General features: G+C 36.5%; 1 protein-coding gene across 10 annotated transcripts in view; it reads right to left on the minus strand.

Annotated features, from left to right (window-relative positions):
* ATP2C1 (ATPase secretory pathway Ca2+ transporting 1) overlaps window positions 1-19,809 on the minus strand; it is a 165,345-nt gene that overhangs the window by 663 nt on the left and 144,873 nt on the right. For 6 of the 10 annotated variants that reach the window (XM_008009128.3, XM_073023609.1, XM_008009134.3 and 3 more), the window contains 5 exons: window positions 19,301-19,417; window positions 18,334-18,481; window positions 17,701-17,796; window positions 16,395-16,536; window positions 14,717-14,841 (listed from right to left, as the gene is read on the minus strand). In XM_008009128.3, the coding sequence (XP_008007319.1) occupies window positions 14,717-14,841; window positions 16,395-16,536; window positions 17,701-17,796; window positions 18,334-18,481; window positions 19,301-19,417 (628 nt within the window). The remainder of the gene's footprint in view (window positions 1-14,716; window positions 14,842-16,394; window positions 16,537-17,700; window positions 17,797-18,333; window positions 18,482-19,300; window positions 19,418-19,809) is intronic. The other 4 variants (XM_008009129.3, XM_008009135.3, XM_038002885.2 and 1 more) reach the window with 1 other exon arrangement.

Raw genomic sequence — 19,809 nt, forward strand, 5'->3', positions numbered from 1 at the left:
TCGTAGTGTAATTGATTTTGAGTCACTGTTACAGCTGAAGAGCTGGAAACAGGAAAAATATTAAATTTCCATATTCTCAAAGAATGTTTCCATGATTCAATTCAATTTTAAAACATCAGTTCCTTTAAGTAAAACATTAATATGTGGGAGAGGGGAAGTAACTGTTGGTAAGATATAACTCTCTACTTTCCTCTTGGTCTTTAAATGTCACTTTGTAGAGCCTTTTTCTGATAACTCACCCTAGTGAGACATACTGTCTACCCTCATTCACTCTAGTCCTGTTACTCTGTATTTTTTTTAACTGCATTCCTTACCACCTGGCATATAGCTTACTCATTCATTCAAATATTAAATGCCTACCCTGTGCTAGGGTGTAGGGACAAAAACAGAATCTCTGCTCTAATGGAGTTTTCATTCTAAGTGAGATGATGAGTAGATGCCCCAGTGAACTTAACATAGGATGTTTGCTTTACCAGGCAAGAAAGACAATAAGGGAGTTGAGCCTATGTGCCACAGAGTAATTATAATGTTTGTCTGTGGAGTTTAAGCTGGGTATCATAAAAAGAAATGACAGCAGCAGTAGGGTGTGGAGCAGTGAAGAGAGTGATAGGATCAGTGGATTGGACATCTTGGTAATTGACCATCCAGGAGGTACTTGAGGGAGAGATGAAGATAAAAAGGAAATAGATGATGTTTTGTTTGCCTCTCCACTCAGATGTAAACTCTATGGGTAGAAGGGCTTGTCTATTTAATTTGCTGTTGCAGCCCCAGTGCCTTCAATACTTTGAATGAGGATATATGGAGGCATACAAAATATGGTGGGACTTTATATATTTCAAGGTAAAAAGCCTCCTGGCAGTAAACAGTGTTGTTAATGTATCTCTGGGCCTTATATCTGAGCTAACACAAATAAGACTAATTGGCCTTTGACCCATGGATTCTTTATTTCTTTTGTTTAATAATTTAAGGTCATTCTTGACTGGATCCTCTTTAGTTACCACAAATCCTTTTAAAACAAAACAGGAAACACAAAACCAAACAGTTCTCTTAATCATGATTTAAAGAGCAGGACTGTTCTTGAATCTCAGCATAACCAAGGCTTTTTACACAGAGATTTTACACGGATTAAATGATGGTTCTACATGGATTGCTAAGGTACCACTTCATCAGCTTTGTCCATAACTAATAAACTTGTGGATTCCAATTAATCTCATCTTCTATTTGTGAAGGTTTTTAGTCCCAGTGAATGACCTTGCAGATGATGCCAATAAATTTTCTCATATTCTAACAAACCACCTATTTGGTTTATCAGGGTCATTTTAAATTGCTTTTCTTTAAAATTAAAGTGTTAAAGACACCGCCTCAGCCTTGGGACTAACTGCAGAACGAACTAAGCATGCATCATGTAATTTGTTGATGAAAAGTTTTTAAGTATCACCAGCAAAGAATCTTTGTCATACCAGCTCAGTTCCTTCCTTCAAAGAACAGATTATTCTTAAGTAATTTCAATAATATTATAGAGCAATAAGAGCTCTCATTGTTTAGATGCATTTGTTGAAGCTATGTCAGTGATGGTTATCCTGTTGCACTGAATTAGTTCTTTAACAACATACTGTTTTCTCCCTTTGAACAGACTGTACAGTGGAAGCCTGGTGCACGGGCTATGCCAACAACTGCTAGCATCGACCTCTGTAGAAAGTCTCCTGAGCATGTGTCCTGAGGCTAAGCAACTTTATGAACATCTATTCAATGCCACAAGGTCATATGCCCCCACTGAAATATTCCTACCAAAAGGTAAATCAAATTCGAAAAAAAAAAGGCAGAAGAAACAGAATACCAGCTGTTCTAAGAACAGAGGGAGAACCACTGCACACACCAAGTGTTGGTACAAGGGAAACAACCGGTTTGGGTTGTTAATGGTTGAAAACTTAGAGGAACATAGTGAGGCCTCCGACCTTGAATAAAACTCAGTTTGCATCAAACTAGATGTATTTAATATAATCCTTACTTAAAATTATTCTGTTACCTCCCTCGAAACAATTAACTTTTTCTTTAGGACTAACCTGTTAGGGGATAAACATCACAGCAATCTGAATTCCAAGTTATTTTGTATTTTGCTTTTAATAAATGCAACCTGATTTAAGAAACTTTTGTATTTCTAAATATGTTTGAAACCATGTTTATACTTCTCATGTTCCATTTCAGCAAGTTAACAGTAATATATGCTGTACGCCTTAAATTGCAGCAATTTAGCCAGCTACATTCTCAGAAAGAGTAGAAGTCCCACTCAGTTATTGCCTTTAAGTAGCAGCTGGTTATCATTTCAAAAATTTTTAAAAACAGTTTCCTCTTTGTACTTTAGTATGAAGTCTGGGCAATGAAAGGTAGAGAAGTGAGGATGCCAGTCAGAAAACTGTCTCTACTAAAAGTAAGTACTTAAGTCAATGAGACCATGACAGGATTGAAGAGCACGTTAGGTACACTCCAGGTTTTAAAGCAGAAGTTGAAACTAATGGCCCCAGCCAAATAAGAAACAGCATCCTGAGCTGTTAGACCTAGAGGAGGAGGAAACAGTGAAAAGTGAAAATATCAGAGATGTATGCGGCAACACCAGACTCTATGCCCTCTTTATACTATAGATTTTGACCCATTAATGAGATGTGAAAGTAATGAGTCACACCCATTATTTTTTAATGAAAAAATTAGAATGGAAAATATCAGATATACATATCATGTATTAGGTCATTGTGTAAAATGTATTCCTTACTGTGGACTGTAGTGAAAAAGTTTAAAAGGTACTGCTCTGGAAAATACTGCCAAATAGAGGCTGCTAAAATTAGAAATACCTGAAGAGTTATGAAGGTGCAAGCCAGTTCCAAATAAGAACTTGAAAATAAAGAGAACCAAGTAGAATAAATGCATTGGGCAAGATCCGAAAATATATTCAACCTTCATTTTACTTATGTTCATACAAATTGTGTTCTTTCTTCTGTACTCTCCCACTGGTATATTCCATCAGGAATAGCCCTAAAGGTAGCTTTAAAGCTGCCATTTTGAGCAGGCCTATGTACAGTTCCTAATATCTGATAAACAATTTTCTTTACTTTCCTAGAAGTACCATACTCTTAGAGGAATAAGCCCAGCATCAGCCAGTGTCAAACACACACCTGCCAAGTGTTGACTGGGTTTCTCCATTTACAAAAGACACAATACATCATTTGCTCCTAGAATATTCAAACCTAACAATTACTTTGTTAAAATAAGAGTTCTTGAAATAAGGAAATTTTTATTATTTTCAGAGGATTACATGGGAGTTCTTCAGTAAGGTTATTTTTATCATCTTACTAACAACCATCTCCAAAGAGATGGTTATTCCCAGAAGAATCAAGAAAAGAACAGTCAGGTACATCTATTTTTGAAAAGAAATGTTACTGGAAAATAATGTATCTAATGGGGACTATAAACGTATCAGACCCGTGCTGGGTGTGTGGCTCATGCCTGTAATCCCAGCACTTTGGAAGGCCAAGGCAGGCAGATTATTTGAAGTCAGGAGTTCAAGACCAGCCTGGCCAACATGGTGAAACCCCATCTCTACTAAAAATACAAAAATTAGCCGGGCATCATGGCAGGCACCTGTAGTCCCAGCTACTCAGGAGGCTGAGGTGGGAGAGTTGCTTGAACCTGGGAGACAGAGGCTGCAGTGAACCGAGATAGCGCCACTGTACTGAAGCCTGGGTGACAGAGCAAGACTCCATCTCAAAAAACAAAACAAAACAAAAAAACACACACATAAGACCTTTGTTATACCAAATCCTCCCTACCTTGATTCCTGGAGTTTGAGGCTAATCTGGAGATTATATTAATATAACTGTCCCATTTCCTGGGTTGTCATCAACACTGCTTCTTAAAACCACTGAATTACCTCTATCATGTTTTTCTTTGATTAAAAGTGTCCTCCCCCAGCAGAAGTAATAAGTCAGGTTCCTTTCTCTAACCATGGCACTCAGGACCATTCCACTGAAAATTATCCAGCCTTGCAGTAAAGGAGTGAAAGTCTAATAATGTCCCTTTAAGTATACTACCCTGGTGTATATCTTCTCCTACATATATTAGATGAGAGGTCACAGGCACTTCACAGGAGTATGTAAGGTGGTTCACCGAAGAATGATGACATAGCACCTGAACCCCCTGCAGAAGACATTCTTGTTTAAGCTGATTGGGAGACAACACACAATGAAATGACAAGAGATTATTTTATTAGGTTAGTGCAAAAGTAACTGTGGTTTTTACCATTATATAAAGTATTGTCTGTCAGATGCAAAATGGCAAAGTGCAGACTGAATACTACAATAAGGAAACAGCAGTCACCAGGATGAGAGGTTAAATCACAGGAAGATTCTCATGCCTGGCTTTTGACCTGGCTTTAAAGAATAGGAATTTTAAAATTCAGATCAGATATACATTAGGAACACCTGTGTAGAAGCAGAATGTTATACATCCCATATTCCCTTTCCAAAATCTAGTTTCCTGTGTTTGCAATCAAGTGATTAGGTCCTGCTCTTTCTAATTCAGTTCTAACAAATGAAACCTTATCTTAGGCTTTGGAGATTGTCTTCAGTTAGCAGCTCAAGTAACAAAAGGAACTCTGGGCAGCTAAGATGAATAAATTTTAGAGATAAAGCTGCAGAGACAGGAAAACTTTTACTATAACCTAATCATGTTCTGTATTTAGTGGTGATAAAATTATATGTGAAGTCTATTTTGTACAAGCACTTTTTGAGACACCTGGACCTTGAAAGTTTAATATACATCCTGTAAATATCATCACAGGTCTTTCATGCTATTTGATCATGGGGAAATAATTCAAATTAACCTTTTAGCATCTGAATTTGAATTTCAGAAGATAATGACCATAGCTAAAAAGCCCTTAGAATTCTCTTTTTCTCCTTTGTGCACAAAAGGAAATAAATCAATGACTATGCCTCAGTTGCCCCACCTGCAAAGGATTTTGACAGTCCAAATTATTGTGTAAAAGATAAAAAAACATGTGTTTTTAAGTTACTTAACACAGTGCCTGATACTAAAAATGTGTTATTAAGTGATGGCCATTGTTATATCCCCAATGAAAAGCCAGGGCAAAGAAGGAATGTGGGAAGAAGTGAGTGAGTGTTAAGCAGTACAAAGATTAAGACAACGTTTGAGACCAGAATTGCCATAGGTTTAAGAGCAGAATTTTGCAAAGGCAAAGGAGATCAGCACTATCAAATATGGTGAAGAAGAGAGACAGGCAGGAATGTGAGAATATTATAGCAACTCCAGCAGTAGTAGCCACACTGGAAAGGGTAGAAAACTACCAGGAGAATTTCAATGGGCAGCCAAGCTTAAACTTAGAAAATAATGACAAAAGACTAGAAGGAATTATCCCCATGTGAGTACCTGTCCCCCTTTAGCCCTTTTTCCTATTTTCAGAGTTTTCTGTAGTGTTTTTAATGCTCAATTTGAAAGAGCCCTTGGCATGTTTAAAGATAGGAAAAGGTGGCCAGGCGCAGTGGCTCACACCTGTAATCCCAGCACTTTGGGGGGCCGAGGTGGGCGGGTAACGAGGTCAGGAGATCGAGACCATCCTGGCTAACACGGTGAAACCCCATCTCTACTAAAAATACAAAAACAAAATTAGCCGGCGTGGTGGCAGGCACCTGTAGTCCCAGCTACTCGGGAGGCTGAGGCAGGAGAATGGCGTGAACCCAGGAGGCAGAGCTTGCAGTGAGCTGAGATCACGCCACTGCACTTCAGCCTGGGTGACAGAGCGAGACTCCGTCTCAAAAAAAAAAAAAAAAAGAGAAAAAGGTGAAGAGCAGATATTACCATTTCCTAGGAATTTCCTCTTCCTGCAACTACCAGCGTTATAAACCTGGCCCTACTCCATAAGGAAGCCCTACTCCATAAGGAAGCCCTACTCCATAAGGAAGCCCTACTCCATAAGGAAGCCAAACCCAGTTTTACCCTTAGCAAGGTTGCCAGATTTCACTGGGTGCTGCTCTCTACCACATGCTGTTTGGCTGGCTGGCATACCATGAACCTGAGCAGCACCTGGAAAGCCGTCACTACCAAGACCAGAAAGTTGCATAAAAGGATAAACTTTCAGTGGTGCCTGACTCAAAATGTGACACTGTATTTTCAATAAGATAGATGTGGGGTACTTGGTGTTTATCTCATGTCTTTTAATGACACACTTCAGTCATCACAGCTGAAAGTGATTCTGCATCTTGTACCAATTTGAAATTAAATACTACTCTTGGAAAAATGCCACCCCACTTCCAGCAGCAGCTTTCTGAGCCATACAGGATAAGCTGCTTTTGCATTTCTTTCCAGAGGTATGAATAATACTAAATTCAAGTCCATCCAGCTGTAAAAATTCTAAGATGAGAACTTCACGTTGAGGAAGGAAGTTTTAAAATTTAAAAGGCATGACTGCACGACAGTCTGTTAAAATGGGAGAAGTGAATGAGATAATACATGAAAGAATTTCCAGCTAGTTTCACTGGATTCTGTTTTTAGGGAGAGAAATCAAATGAAAAATGAACATGTTACAATGCACATTCAATCTCTTCTATTCCTGCTACTCTTGAAAACATTCTATTTAGTTAAAATAGCTAAGTCTTTCTCTGAAAATATAAATATATTTTTACATTTATGTATATATGCACATATATAGTCACCTTTTGGTATCTGTGGGAACTATGCAGATATGTTTTGGTTTAGAATGTTCTGTTCTGAGAAAATGAGTTAGTGACTATATTTTTTCCCTAAGACTGAGCTGTTAGGATAGTTTAGTTTCCATTATTACTAAATGTTGTCTTCTCTAAGCAAGATAATATACTTTAGCCTATTCAGATTAAGCTTTGTTTCTCTGGGTTTGTACAACCAATAGGAGGGAAACCTCCACTTCTCTTCTGCATCCAAGAGGTAGAAGTGAGCCCATCAACCAGACAAGAGAAGACTGCTTCAGATGGATAAAATATTGGGTAAGCAGAGAGAGAGATGGGAAGCACAATTCAGATGGGACGGCAGATCAGAATACTCCACCTCCTGTAAGAACAAGAAGCCTTGATAATGTGATGGCATGTCCTCCTGGTTGATGATGTTTTAACAACAGTCTGAGACACTCTGACTTTCTCTACATGGGAGCCTTGATGGAGACTCAGAGTAGTCACTGACATCAAATCTGCTACCAAGTGCATCCATACAAGAGAGAATATACTGTTGGGAGATTGGAGGGTAGAGAAAATTGGTGCCACTTCCTTTCTAATCCACTGAATGCAAGGTACAGGCCTATTTTCCTCTTTTTGAATATCTGAATGAGTAGGCAAACTTTCTACAAAGGGCCATATAGTAAATACTTTAGGCTTTACAGGTCATATAGTCTCTTGCAACGGCTCACCTTTGCTGCCATAGCATGACAGTGCCAATAAACAATATTGTAAATGAATGTGCATAGTTGTGTTCTAATAAAACTTTATTTACAAAAATAGGCAACAGGAGAATCTGACCTGCATGGTGTAGTTTCTTTCTTTTCTTTCCTTTTTCTTTTTTTGAGACAGAGTCTTGTTCTGTCTCCCAGACCAGAATGCAGTGGCGCAATCTAGGCTCACCGCCTCCCAGGTTCAAGCAGTTCTGGTTCTTAGCCTCCCAAAAAGCTGGCATTACAGGGATGCAACACCACGCCCTATAGATTTTTGTATTTTTAGTTTCGCCATGTTGGCCAGACTGGTCTTGAACTCCTGGCCTCAAGCAACCTGCCTTCCCCACCCTCACAAAGTGCTGGGATTACAGGTGTGAGCCACCACGCCTGGCCATAGTTTCTACACCAAAACTAAATAATAGCTCCATGTGGATGAGTTAAACAAGATTAAATTAAACTATTTCCCTAACTTGTAATACCTCTAGCTGATGCATGGACCATCCAACCATCCAGACCCACTCCATATAGAAAAATACTTACAAAATCTAATGTAATCCTATTACGCAACCACACAGATGAATATGAGACAGAAATAGGAATTAAAACATTCTAATTTATAACTTCTTAAATTGATCTAATAATGCTTAAATGTAAAGTTTGTCATGTCTTTCCTACCAGACATACATTTTCTACACAGTCACCTATTTGTAAGACGCACAGACCATGTGTTTCACAGTATGCCTGCAAGATGCAGACCTGACAAGAGCAATGGTCCAGGCATTATATGGTATTTTATTTATGACCATAAGATGGCACCAAATTATCACTTGTCAACTAAAGGGCACTTTGATATACTTATCACAGAGAAAACTTTAATAGAAAGTTCTTTAATGTAGTTGAGAAGATTAGTAATTTTTTTAAAACTATTAAAAGGCACATTTTCAAAACCTACAAATGCAGAGCCCAAAAATGGATCTCTGGAATTTATATAGAACGATTTGCTCAGTTTCTGGCATTGAGTGCTCATTAACAATGAGATGTGGTTTCTACTCAAAAGGGTTACTAAGTAGAGCAATGCAACTATTGCTTAAGAAATAATGATGCTAGGGCACCTTTGCGTTAAACATGAAAAGAAGTTCTGTCAGGCCTAACAGCCATGAAGGCCTAACACCACAGAAATGCGGGCCTTTGTCGGTATATTTGTCAGTTTGGCCAGATTTGAGTAAAACAGGATAGGAATAGCAAAGTCAGGTGTGTACAGTGACCTGCACGTGAAACACCATCTACCTGAAGCAGCTGTGCAAGCACAGGCTGTTACATCATATATGCTCATGTGTACACGAGAACACCAGCAGATTTATATTCGAAAAGGATTTCTAAGGATAAAAACTAATGGCTCAAATAATTGTTTTCACTTTTCTGCCCAAACTTTGACACTTAATTTATGAAAGAGATTACCAAATTTCTGTTTAGATTTATCAACAAGTGTTTTCAACTTACATTTTTAATGCTTTCTAAAACATAAAAATCCCACAATTTTATGTTATATGTAAATACTTTTTATTTTTAACGTATTTAAATAAGTTATATGCAAACTTATTGTTACATTTAAAGAGTGTTTACAAGAAGTTAGGCTGGGCGTGATGGCTCACGCTTATAATCCCAGCACTTTGAGAGGTCAAAGCGGGCAGATTGCTTGAGCCCAGGAGTCTGAGACCAGCCTGGGCGACATGGCAAAACCTAATCTCTACAAAAAAAATACACAAAATTAGCTAGGTATGGTGGCATGTGCCTGCAGTCCCAGCTACTCGAGAGGTTGAGGTAGGAGGATCACTTGAGCCCAGATGGCCAGGCTGCAGGAAGCCATGATCATACTACAGAGCAACACCTTGCCTCAAACAAAAAAAAAGTGTTCAAGAAACTGTACCCCCCCCGCGCACACACACACACAGACACATTATAGAAATCTGGAAAGGTTATTCTTGTTGGCATTTCACTGGGCTTTGAAGCAGAGGTAAAAGCTCTCTCTGATTCTCAACATTGGGACAGAGAAAAAAGGATTTCAACTTAAAGTAACACTGTCCACAATGATCTCGAAGTTGACTGTACTGGAGCATTGTGTAGGAGACGAGACTAGAAAGGCCAAAAGAATTACACGTAAAATTTAAAAAACTAAACAGGCCAAGTGCTGTGGCTCATGCCTGTAATCCCAGCACTTTGGGAGGCTGAGGCGCGTGGATCACCTGAGGTCAGGAGTTTGAGACCAGCCTGACCAACATGGTAAAACCCTGTCTCTACTAGATATGCGAAAATTAGCTGGGCATAGTGGCACACACCTGTAATCCCAGCTACTCAGGAGGATGAGACAGGAGAATCACTGGAACTCAGGAAGCAGAGGTTGCAGTGAGCCAAGATCGTACCACTGCACTCCAGCCTGGGCAACAGAGCAAGACTCCTTCTCAAAAAACAAACAAAAAATCAACATTGTTTTCTACTCTTCTGCCACAATTACTCATTCAGAGTAAGTAGCTGTTTTCTAATGGTAATGTTATTTACTCACTGGGGTTTCCTCATGTGGCATACCTTAAGCTATGTGGTTCGCTGACACACACATAAACATACATACACACACACTCTCACCTCTTAGAAAGTGTCTTACTGCAAGTATCAAAAAAAAGTGCTACCAGTAATTCAGATCAGTGTTTTCCAGTCAGTAACCTTAATAACAGATTCACTATTAACATTCGATAACAAAGGAGACTGAAATATTATCTTGTCCTTCTGCATTTTGAATTTATACAACTGTTTGCTGATTAATAACTATGCTAAAGGAAAGTTTTTAAAGGAAATCTTATTCTGTCAAAGCTGAGTTTACTTTCACTTATTGCTTAATTTAACAACAACAAAAAAATGGATGTATTTTTCTACGAGCTTATAATTAGTCAGCCATAGCTTTAACACATCCAGCAGGGAAATCTCAAGGACACAACAAGCTTTACATTTCAGATGGACCTGTGTCCCACTAAACCCTGCTTAGCTTAGGTTCTTCTGCTAATAGCTCTACTATTCAAGCCAAAGGCCACAGACTAGTATCTTTTCCATTTTCCTTTTCTCCTATCCAGTCACGTCAATGTTATCTCTCAGAAGATACAAATTCAAGGCTGGGCACAGTGGTTCACACCTAATCCCAGCATTTTGGGAGCCCAAGGCTGGTGGATCGCCTGAGCTTAGCAGTTCGAGACCAGCCTGGGCAACAAAGTGAAACCCTGCCTCTACCAAAAATACAAAAAAATTAGCCAGACATGGTGGTGTGCACCTGTAATCCCAGATACTCAGGAGGCTGAGGTGGAAGGATCACTTGATCCTGGGAGGTAGAAGTTGCAGTGAGCCGAGATCACACCACTGCACTCCAACCTGGGGGACAGAGTGAGACCTTGCCTCAAAAAAAAAAAAAAAAGACAATTCAAATTCCATGCCTTTCTCTCCATCGTGACTGCCACAGCTCAATCATCCCTTTACTCCTTAGGCTTCCTTGAGTTTCTAATTGGTCTCCCTATTTCAGTCTTCACAACTGATCCTCTGTGCTTCCATCAGCATGTTACGATACAAAAATCCAAACTCACATCAAACTCTTGAAATGCCCTGGCATGCTATCAGACAAATCAATTGTCTCTGCTTTCACCATTAGGCTTCTGCCTATCTCTCCAACCCTTCACACTGTACGTCCTGTCTTAACAGTGTCAAACTCACTGTGGTTTTCACAGATTCCTTCTAGCCCCTACCACCACCTCTGCAGAGGCTTTGCTGCAATGTCCTACTGCTTCTCAGCTGGAGTTTCCCAACTTAAAATTGGATTCAGCTGTCACTAGTTCTAGGCAATTTCCATGACAAATTTCTTTGAGGATCCCATGAAGTTATTTGTCTCCTTCAGCTACTGTAGCATTTTGGACAACATTTACCATCCTACTGGATATATTTCACATTGGTCTCCAGAACTGACTGAAAACTTCCTGAAGGCATGATACTACCTTTTTTTTTTTTTTAATCTAAACCCACAACAATGTTTATGGACAACTGTATCTACATTAATACCAGGGACTGGTTAACCATTATCCATTATTAACAATAACCAACTCTTGACAACCAAAACCCAAAATAATGTCATTAAATAAGAGTTAATAGTTCAAGTGGTAACTGAGCTCAAGGAAACTTAACCATCAGAGTGATCTCTCTGTCCAATCACATACTAGTTAAGGATGAATATCCATACCACGTTTTAGTGTGCAAATCAGCTGCTGTTTGGATTGCAGGAGCTGTCTTAAAAAGTGCTTCAAAGATTTTCAAAAGCCAACATCAAGGAAATATCTAGTGAAATGTGCACTGGACTCATTTTAATCTATGTGTATTTTTAAAGTAAATGGGCAAAGATCCCTATTAACTTTCTTGAAATAGCTTATTAGCAGTAATATCCCCTGCTATCTGTGTTCATGGGCTCCTATAGGGCAGGGATGCCATCATCGTTCTACTTCTAGCACACTCCAGGTACTAAATAAATGTAATGAAAAGATAACCAGTTCATCATCTAACTTCATGGATGAGTCATATGGGGAAGTGAATTGCCAAGTGACAGAGGCAGAAAGCAAGGTAAAGTTGATTAAGTTTCCTAAATATTAGTTTATTGTTTGCTTCCAACTCATTTCAGTGAGAAACTATTTTTAAGTGTGACCAATACATACTTTACTTATGTAGTGTATCAAGCAGACCAAAACTTAAGTGATCTCAAAAAGACTACCAATGTAAAATACATACCCTACATGGACGTGACAGGTAAATAATGTGTCTTATTCTTGTGAGGGTGGTTACTGCTATAAACAAAGCCTATATCCTGCGAAGGGAGGGTCTTTGGGTTGCATGGTTTCACTTTTGTTTCATCTCTGGGTTATGCAATGTCCAGGATAAATGTGACACAACATGTTCAGCCTTGTTCTGTGTGGCCAGTTTTGATCACTTCAGAACTGTTTACCTCATCAGTGCATTATTTTAAGTTCTTTTCTTTTCTTCCCTGATGTTTAGCCATTATGGGGCCAAATAACTCCATAAGGTAGTTTAACAGGGAAAAACATCAAATAAGTTAGTATTGTTAGGGACTCTAGCAAGTCCTAGGATTAGGAAATGGGGTAAAAATTTAAAATTTAGATACCAGCACATTTAAATTATCCATGTCAACTTGGATTAATATATTATGGAAAATTGCAATCTGGATCTGTACTGTACATTCAACTTCTTTTTAAATCATAGATTCTGTGTACTATGCATTCGCCAGCATCCATATGGATAATTTTAATTTCTGTATCTTCAGCATCCATACGGATAATTTTAATGCTAATAGTCCCCACTGGGATGCCATTAACTTAAGAAATCATTTTTATTTTTACAGTACAAAGCAAATGAATGTATAGGCACATTTATTTCAATCAAGTCATAATCTGAACCTAAAATGCAAAGCAAAAGATTAACGTGCATTTAATACGTATTTCAAGTCTTTGTAACAGAGAAGAAAAATCATTACAAAATTAAGGTATGAGACATCAAGTCACTAATGATAGAGTTGATTAGACAATGGCTTCCATGTTCCATCTAATGACATGGAACAATGTACATTTGACAATTCAGCCTTAAAGGGTTAAGTAGAATAAACTTCAGGCAGCTCCTTACACTCAACTGCCTCAGTAACAAGACTCAAAGAATAGATATTTTCCCTATCAATGACAGTAGTTCAGTGCTAACACTTGTAGTTTCATATTGGATAAAAGCTAAGGAATGGGTCATCCTGAAAGATTATAAAATACAAAACTTATTAGCTTCAAGAAGGATTAACCCTCTAAGAATTGGGACCCATTTCTGTTTATAGATAGAAATATTCAACAGAAAAACAAATTTCTAATTTTAAATTTCTGGCCCACATACTCAAAACAAATGACCTATACCTCATCAAGCTTTTATGAAAACTGATGGCATTACACACAAAATTCATCATTTCCCTAGCATGCCCAATGAAACAAAAAGAAGGTACAGAACACGTGATGAAAGCAGAAGAGACAGACAGGTTTGTGCTAATATCTAGGCCAAAGAAGCTGCAGATGCACACAGAGCAAGGCCAGCAAAGAATCTTCCACATATACTCTGGTTCATAAACCATCTGTTTGGGTTTGGGGACTTTTTATTCTTTAAGTCCAGTAGCCTATACTTCCTAAGAAATATGATTAAAAACTACATAACAGCAAAAATAATAAAATAGAATTACTTAGCTGAGGTATTTGGATTTGTATTTAGAGGATGACAAAATGATATTTGACAAAGTATATAGTCTCCTTTAACTCAAAAAGGAAGACATGTTAATATAATTTATTATAAACTTCAGCCCAATCAGTCTTAAATGTTTTTGACTCTATGACTAAGTGTTAATTATGGACACTGTTATCCTAGAATACCACTTGATAGCCCTGCATTAATTCTGCTATACCAAAGGCATACCTTTTTAAAATTAAATTAAATTAAATTAAATTAAATTAAATTAAATAAAGCAACCATTTACACTTACTAAGAAAAACAAAAATTTACTTCAAATTGTAGTATAGGCTTTTCAATCACAAAAAGAAAGAAAAGAACAGTGATCTGACAGTGGTCACATCCTGTGCAAAAAACTTGATACAAAAATGGTAGCACATGGTATCTGAGGTGCTTACATTTCAGGAAAAAGGAAATACAGTAGCTGAAATATGGCACTCCTGGGAATCAACTTCTAAACCAAACAGAATGCCTTTGAAATGATTAAATTTATTTGTGTATTAGTAAGAAAGCCCCACCACCATAAATAGTACAATATTTAAAAATAAAAAAAAATATATCTATCTAAGATAGATAGTGTATTTATACTGTTAGACTTCTTTAAGTGCAGAAGGTGGTTCAGGTTTTGCCCTTTTTTTAAAATTAAATAACTGACCATATGCTTTATAAAGTTTCACTCAATCACAAAAGCCAATTATATCAAGGAATATGATATCAAAGTTGCATAATTTCATGTGGGACTGCCAGCAGGTTAAAGTCTTAAGTCTTTAACATTAATGTTCATTTTTAGTCAATGAATAGTTAAAAAGTTCTCAAATCTTCATATCCTCTTGAACTTGCCCTTCTAAATGATCCTCAGACTGCAATTTCTAGTTTGCAAATAAAATAATGCAATATGCATCATACTTCAAGAAAAGATGATGATGTCGAACTAACATGCTTCTGGATCTTTTCCCTGCTCCTTTCAACCTTCTTTATAATTTCTGCCACTATGCACACTGATGAGGTGAGACCCAAAAGAAACAACAGATCTGCAAGAGAAAATAAGTTGGGTTTTACATTTCTTTGAAACTTACAGTTGCAAAGCTTAATAGCTTATATTTTTCTAGCATTTTACCACAATTTTTTTTTTTTTTTTTGAGGCAGAGTCTTGCTCTGTTGCCCAGGCTGGAATGCAGTGGTGTGATCTCGGCTCACTGCAACCTCCGCCTCCCGGGTTCAAGCCATTCTCCTGCCTCAGCCTCCCAAGTGGCTGAGATTACAGGCATGTGCCATCATACCCAGCTAATTTTTGTATTTTTAGTAGAGATGGGGTTTCACCATTTTGGACAGGCTCGTCTCGAACTCCTAACCTCAAGTGATCTGCCTGCCTCAGCCTCCCAAAGTGTTGGGATTACTGGCATGAGCCATGGCGCCTGGCCACCACAGCTTTCAAATACATTGTTTCACAACTATTCCATAAGGTAGGCACAATCACCCTCAGTTAAAAATAAGAAAAGAAAAAAAGATATTAAATGACTTATCCAAAGTCATATAACTAGGAAAGGCAGCAGCCAGAATTAGAACCTAAGTCCTCTGACCACTTTACCTGAAACCTTATGTAGCTAGCCTTTATCAGTAACACCAACAAAAGGAGTTTTTTTATTTCACAGATCACACAGCCCTTTAAAAAAGTACTGTATCAACAGTAGTAGACACTTTGAATGAAAATGCCTATCTGAAGATTAAAAATTTGACATTAATATGTTCTATTTCAAAGCACAGAAGACTTGTCTTTACAATAGTATCCACACTATCTCAATTCTTATTTACTGCTTGGAAAATTGCAGATGTTTCCTTAAAATGCCATTTTTTAAAAAAAGAGGAAGCAAGGTGAATATAGAATTAAAATACTGAAATTCAACTAGTTCAATTTCAAGGTAAATTTTAACTTGTAACAAAAAATACAGTGACACTGTATAACTATTTTCATAAATACCCAAATTAAGAATTCAATAAAGGATAGCATTATTGTCAAATACATCATTCCTCACACTTACATAGGAAAACTGATTTTTAAATGCACTGTATTATACATATAATAAATGGTAACGTAAGAATAATGTGTAATTTCCAAATAATCTTTATAAAACATTCTACTATTTGGGTCAGACTGACATTTTGTGAAATTAGAATGTACAAACAAGAAAGAATAAGAAAGAATTATTAGTTTACTGAAAATTCTAACTTTAAAGAAGAGAGCAACTTGGTTTTCAGGGAGATTAAGTCCAGTTTTCTCTTCACACAAGATGGCATAGTACATAAAAAGTTATAAACTATACAGCAGGTTTTGATTTGCCATATTTGAGAATCACATAATATGATTTTTATAACAATTGATAACCTATAAAAAAGCAAAAACCAAAATCCTGGATTTAGGTGAGTAATTCCCCTGAGCTTTCCCAAATGAAAAAATAGATTCCTTTTTCAAATCAAGTGATTTACTTATTTTGCTATTTTAAAAGAATTTTAAAATTAAAACGAACACATTAGAAAATATGATTTATCTAAAGTATATAAATGATAAAGATAACGTTTTCTTTACCCAGTATGCTTAGGCTCTCAGTCTGAAAAACCTTTTGAAGTGGAGGAAAGTAAATAACTAGTAATTGTCCCATGATGGATCCAAGAACTGCATAGCAAAACATTTTATTACTGCAGAGTCCAATCTCAAACACAGACTTGGTCTGTTGGCAGAGCAGAGAGTTCAATTATTACTCCGTGGTCACAGAAATAACTTATTATATTCACTTCTAATTTTTAATAAGCAGTATAACTTTACCACTGAATTCTACAGTGTCAATTCTATGAAATCTCTTAAATTTTACTATTGTTTTGGAATAATTCAGATGGAATAAGGGTAAATATTAAAGTAGCTTTTATTTTATTTATCAAGAAAGGGCTTGCTTAAAAAAAAGTGACACTATATAAATGAGACCATTTTTAACATCCCAAACATCAAGAAACTTTATTTGTATTTTTCTAAATCATTTCTTCTTTTAACATCCCAAACATCAAGAAACTTCTCTGTAGTTTGCTAAATCGTTTCTATCCGTTCTCACTAAGGTAGATATCTAAAATCCTTTCTTGGAGAATGGACCTAACTATGTGTGTACTGAGAAAGTAAAACCACTTTTCATAAAAAAATAATTACAGCTTCTTCAAAAATTGGTCAATTAGTGAGAATTCACTGTACTCGGAAGTTCTAGCATGGCAAATGGTAATGTAGTTAAGGATTCATAAAGTGCTTTAAAGCTGAAATGAATAGTCACGCCTCAAATGAAACTAGTTTTTAAGGACAATATGCTCTAAAAAAGTACCACAAAGCTCTAGCCCATTATTTTCTATCAAAACACTTAGACCAAGAAGCAGCAGTCACACCTTAAGATACAACAAGGGAAGAAAAGCAAAATTAAAATGTCCTAAGCTTTGACACAATGACAGGAGTGATGGGAAAAAAATTGGCACAAAACTGCTATTGTACTCCTAGCAATACTGTCTTCTAAGATGAGATTAATAAAATCTCAACAGAACCTATGAGGTTTGTTCTATGCTCAGATAATGTTAACCATGATCTATCTTATAGCTATAGCCAGCTAAACCCAGACGACAACACCTGTGAATTATTAATACTTTTATGTTCTAGTCAGACATAAAGCTTACCTCCCACAAATGCCCCATCCTCATTGTGACCAATGGCACATGTTTATAAGAAGGCTATGTCTGGGGCTGCAATCGGTGGTTACAAAATTAAGCAAAGCTTAAAACCCATAATCTTTGCCTAACTTATTAGAAAGCAGTCTACTCAAGTGAGTCAATCAAGTCAATCAACTAAGATCACCTAAACATACCTGGGATCTGGAACTTAGTGCATTGAACATGTCAAAAAACACAAAGCATGTGAAGGTCATTGTTGTGTCTCGAGGTGTAATCACATTGTCTCGTAGCTGTCAAGAGGTAATAACGAAATTACTTTTCAGTGGCTGAATTTAATGGATAAATAACATGCTTTTTAAAAAATATAAATATTTTCTTTCTATTAGGAAGAAATAGCTTTAGCCTAACATACGAAATGTAAAAGCTACCCAAATTTCCTATAAATCACCTAGCGAACAGTTGTAATCTACATAATAAAAAGTAAAAAAAAAAACTCATGAACTATATATTAGATATTAAAATACTATTATTTAAAAATAAAGTGGTTGTATGATTTTAAGACTCAGGTTTTCAAAATTCTCTCTAAATTTTCATTTCTTTTTATTGTATGTGATACTTCTCTGCAGATTTATTCTAATACATGAATCAATAATTTTATTTATCCATAAAGATGGAAATCAAACTCTTTTAAAATGTTCTTATCATATTTTTCACTAAAAGAGGCTCCCTTAACTTCCCAGCCTTCTGGGTAACCCATCAAAATAACTAGGAATCCTATTATATATAGAGAATTCATGTTAATATAGCAGCTTGGCCAGTGAATATACCTCACGCCAGAAGACAAACAAAGTCCCACAAACAATGATTATTGATGAAACAAGTATTTTAAGTATCAAGTTTTTAGTCAAAATGCTGTCTTTCCAGTTGCGAGGAGGTTTACGAATGACATCTTTATCCACTGGTTCTACTCCAAGGCTTAAAAACAAACAGAAAAATAAATTACTTTCAAGTTTTAAGGTTTGGATTTGTTACTTTCACAACCTCACTAACCTCAATTATTCAGCAAATTAAATGCTTTCTTATGGAAACAAAATGTTGAATCATAAAGAAAACCTTGGCTATGATTATGCAAAAATAAAACACTGATTTTGTCACTTTTTCTCTCCTCTTTAACTTATTTGTTTGGCACAATTTGACAGGGGATAGATAATCAACTTTCAAAAAACCATCCAGTTCATTTACATGTAAGTTTACCTCAAATACGGTGTGAAATACATGACCTACCAACTGAATTTTGAAGTATCTTTCATATAAAGAGGTTCTGACTGGGATGATTTGCTGGAGTGGCCAAATGACATCTATCACTCAACTACTCCATTAGTATTAAATTTTTTTAAAAAGTTATGACACTCAGGTCCTCTAATACTTTCCCAAAGTCTCTAAAACTGACAACAGCAGAACCTAGATAATAACACTGAACCCAGAAATTTATCCATTATATCCAATTTTTAGAAATAAAAGGCTTACTTACTTCCTGAGGACAGGGATAGCACCTATTCCTGATCTATTCTCAACCTTAGGCTAGGCATCTAACAGTGGAAAGGCTCAGATCTACACTGCATGCACACTCAAAAAGAATAAATAAAATACGCACATCACACAATTTATAATATAAATGTTAAAACATTTGCTGCAAAGTTTTCCAACACTGTCCATAAATCAAGTTTTAAAACTTAATTATCAGGGTAGCACACATTCCTTGTCTTTCCAGCTCATGCAATAAAAAACTCGTACCTCTGGGCTGGGGGTCCATCCATAATAATATTGATCCACAAAATCTGCATGGCATTGAGAGGATTAGGAAAGTTCATTAATGTGGCCAATGAGATTAAAGTTAATGCTGCTATACTCCTGTTGAAAAAGAGAGTCATTTAAAAATATCAGCATAGTAAATCTGTTGATTCTATGATACCACTTAAAAATCTCATTACTACTATGCTTTTAAAGGAAGACTGTAAACTATTCTTCACTCATGTGGACATTTTAAAGCTAATAGTATTTTAACAAAGGATTTTCAAGATGTTTAGCCAACAGGAACAAATAAAGAATTTTTATATGTGCATGATAGTTTCAACAGTATTTCGGTAACTGTTTTTTGACTACACAATACCCGTTCTACTTTTGGAAAAAGATACCAAGAGGAAACAATGAGATGTGACTCATCCCTGATTTCATGAGCTATTAAATAAATCACAAAGATTTATATATTTTGATGATACAGACATCTAATTGTTACATTTACA

The sequence above is a fragment of the Chlorocebus sabaeus genome, chromosome 15 (assembly GCF_047675955.1).
Source record: "Chlorocebus sabaeus isolate Y175 chromosome 15, mChlSab1.0.hap1, whole genome shotgun sequence".
Lineage (NCBI taxonomy): Eukaryota > Metazoa > Chordata > Mammalia > Primates > Cercopithecidae > Chlorocebus > Chlorocebus sabaeus.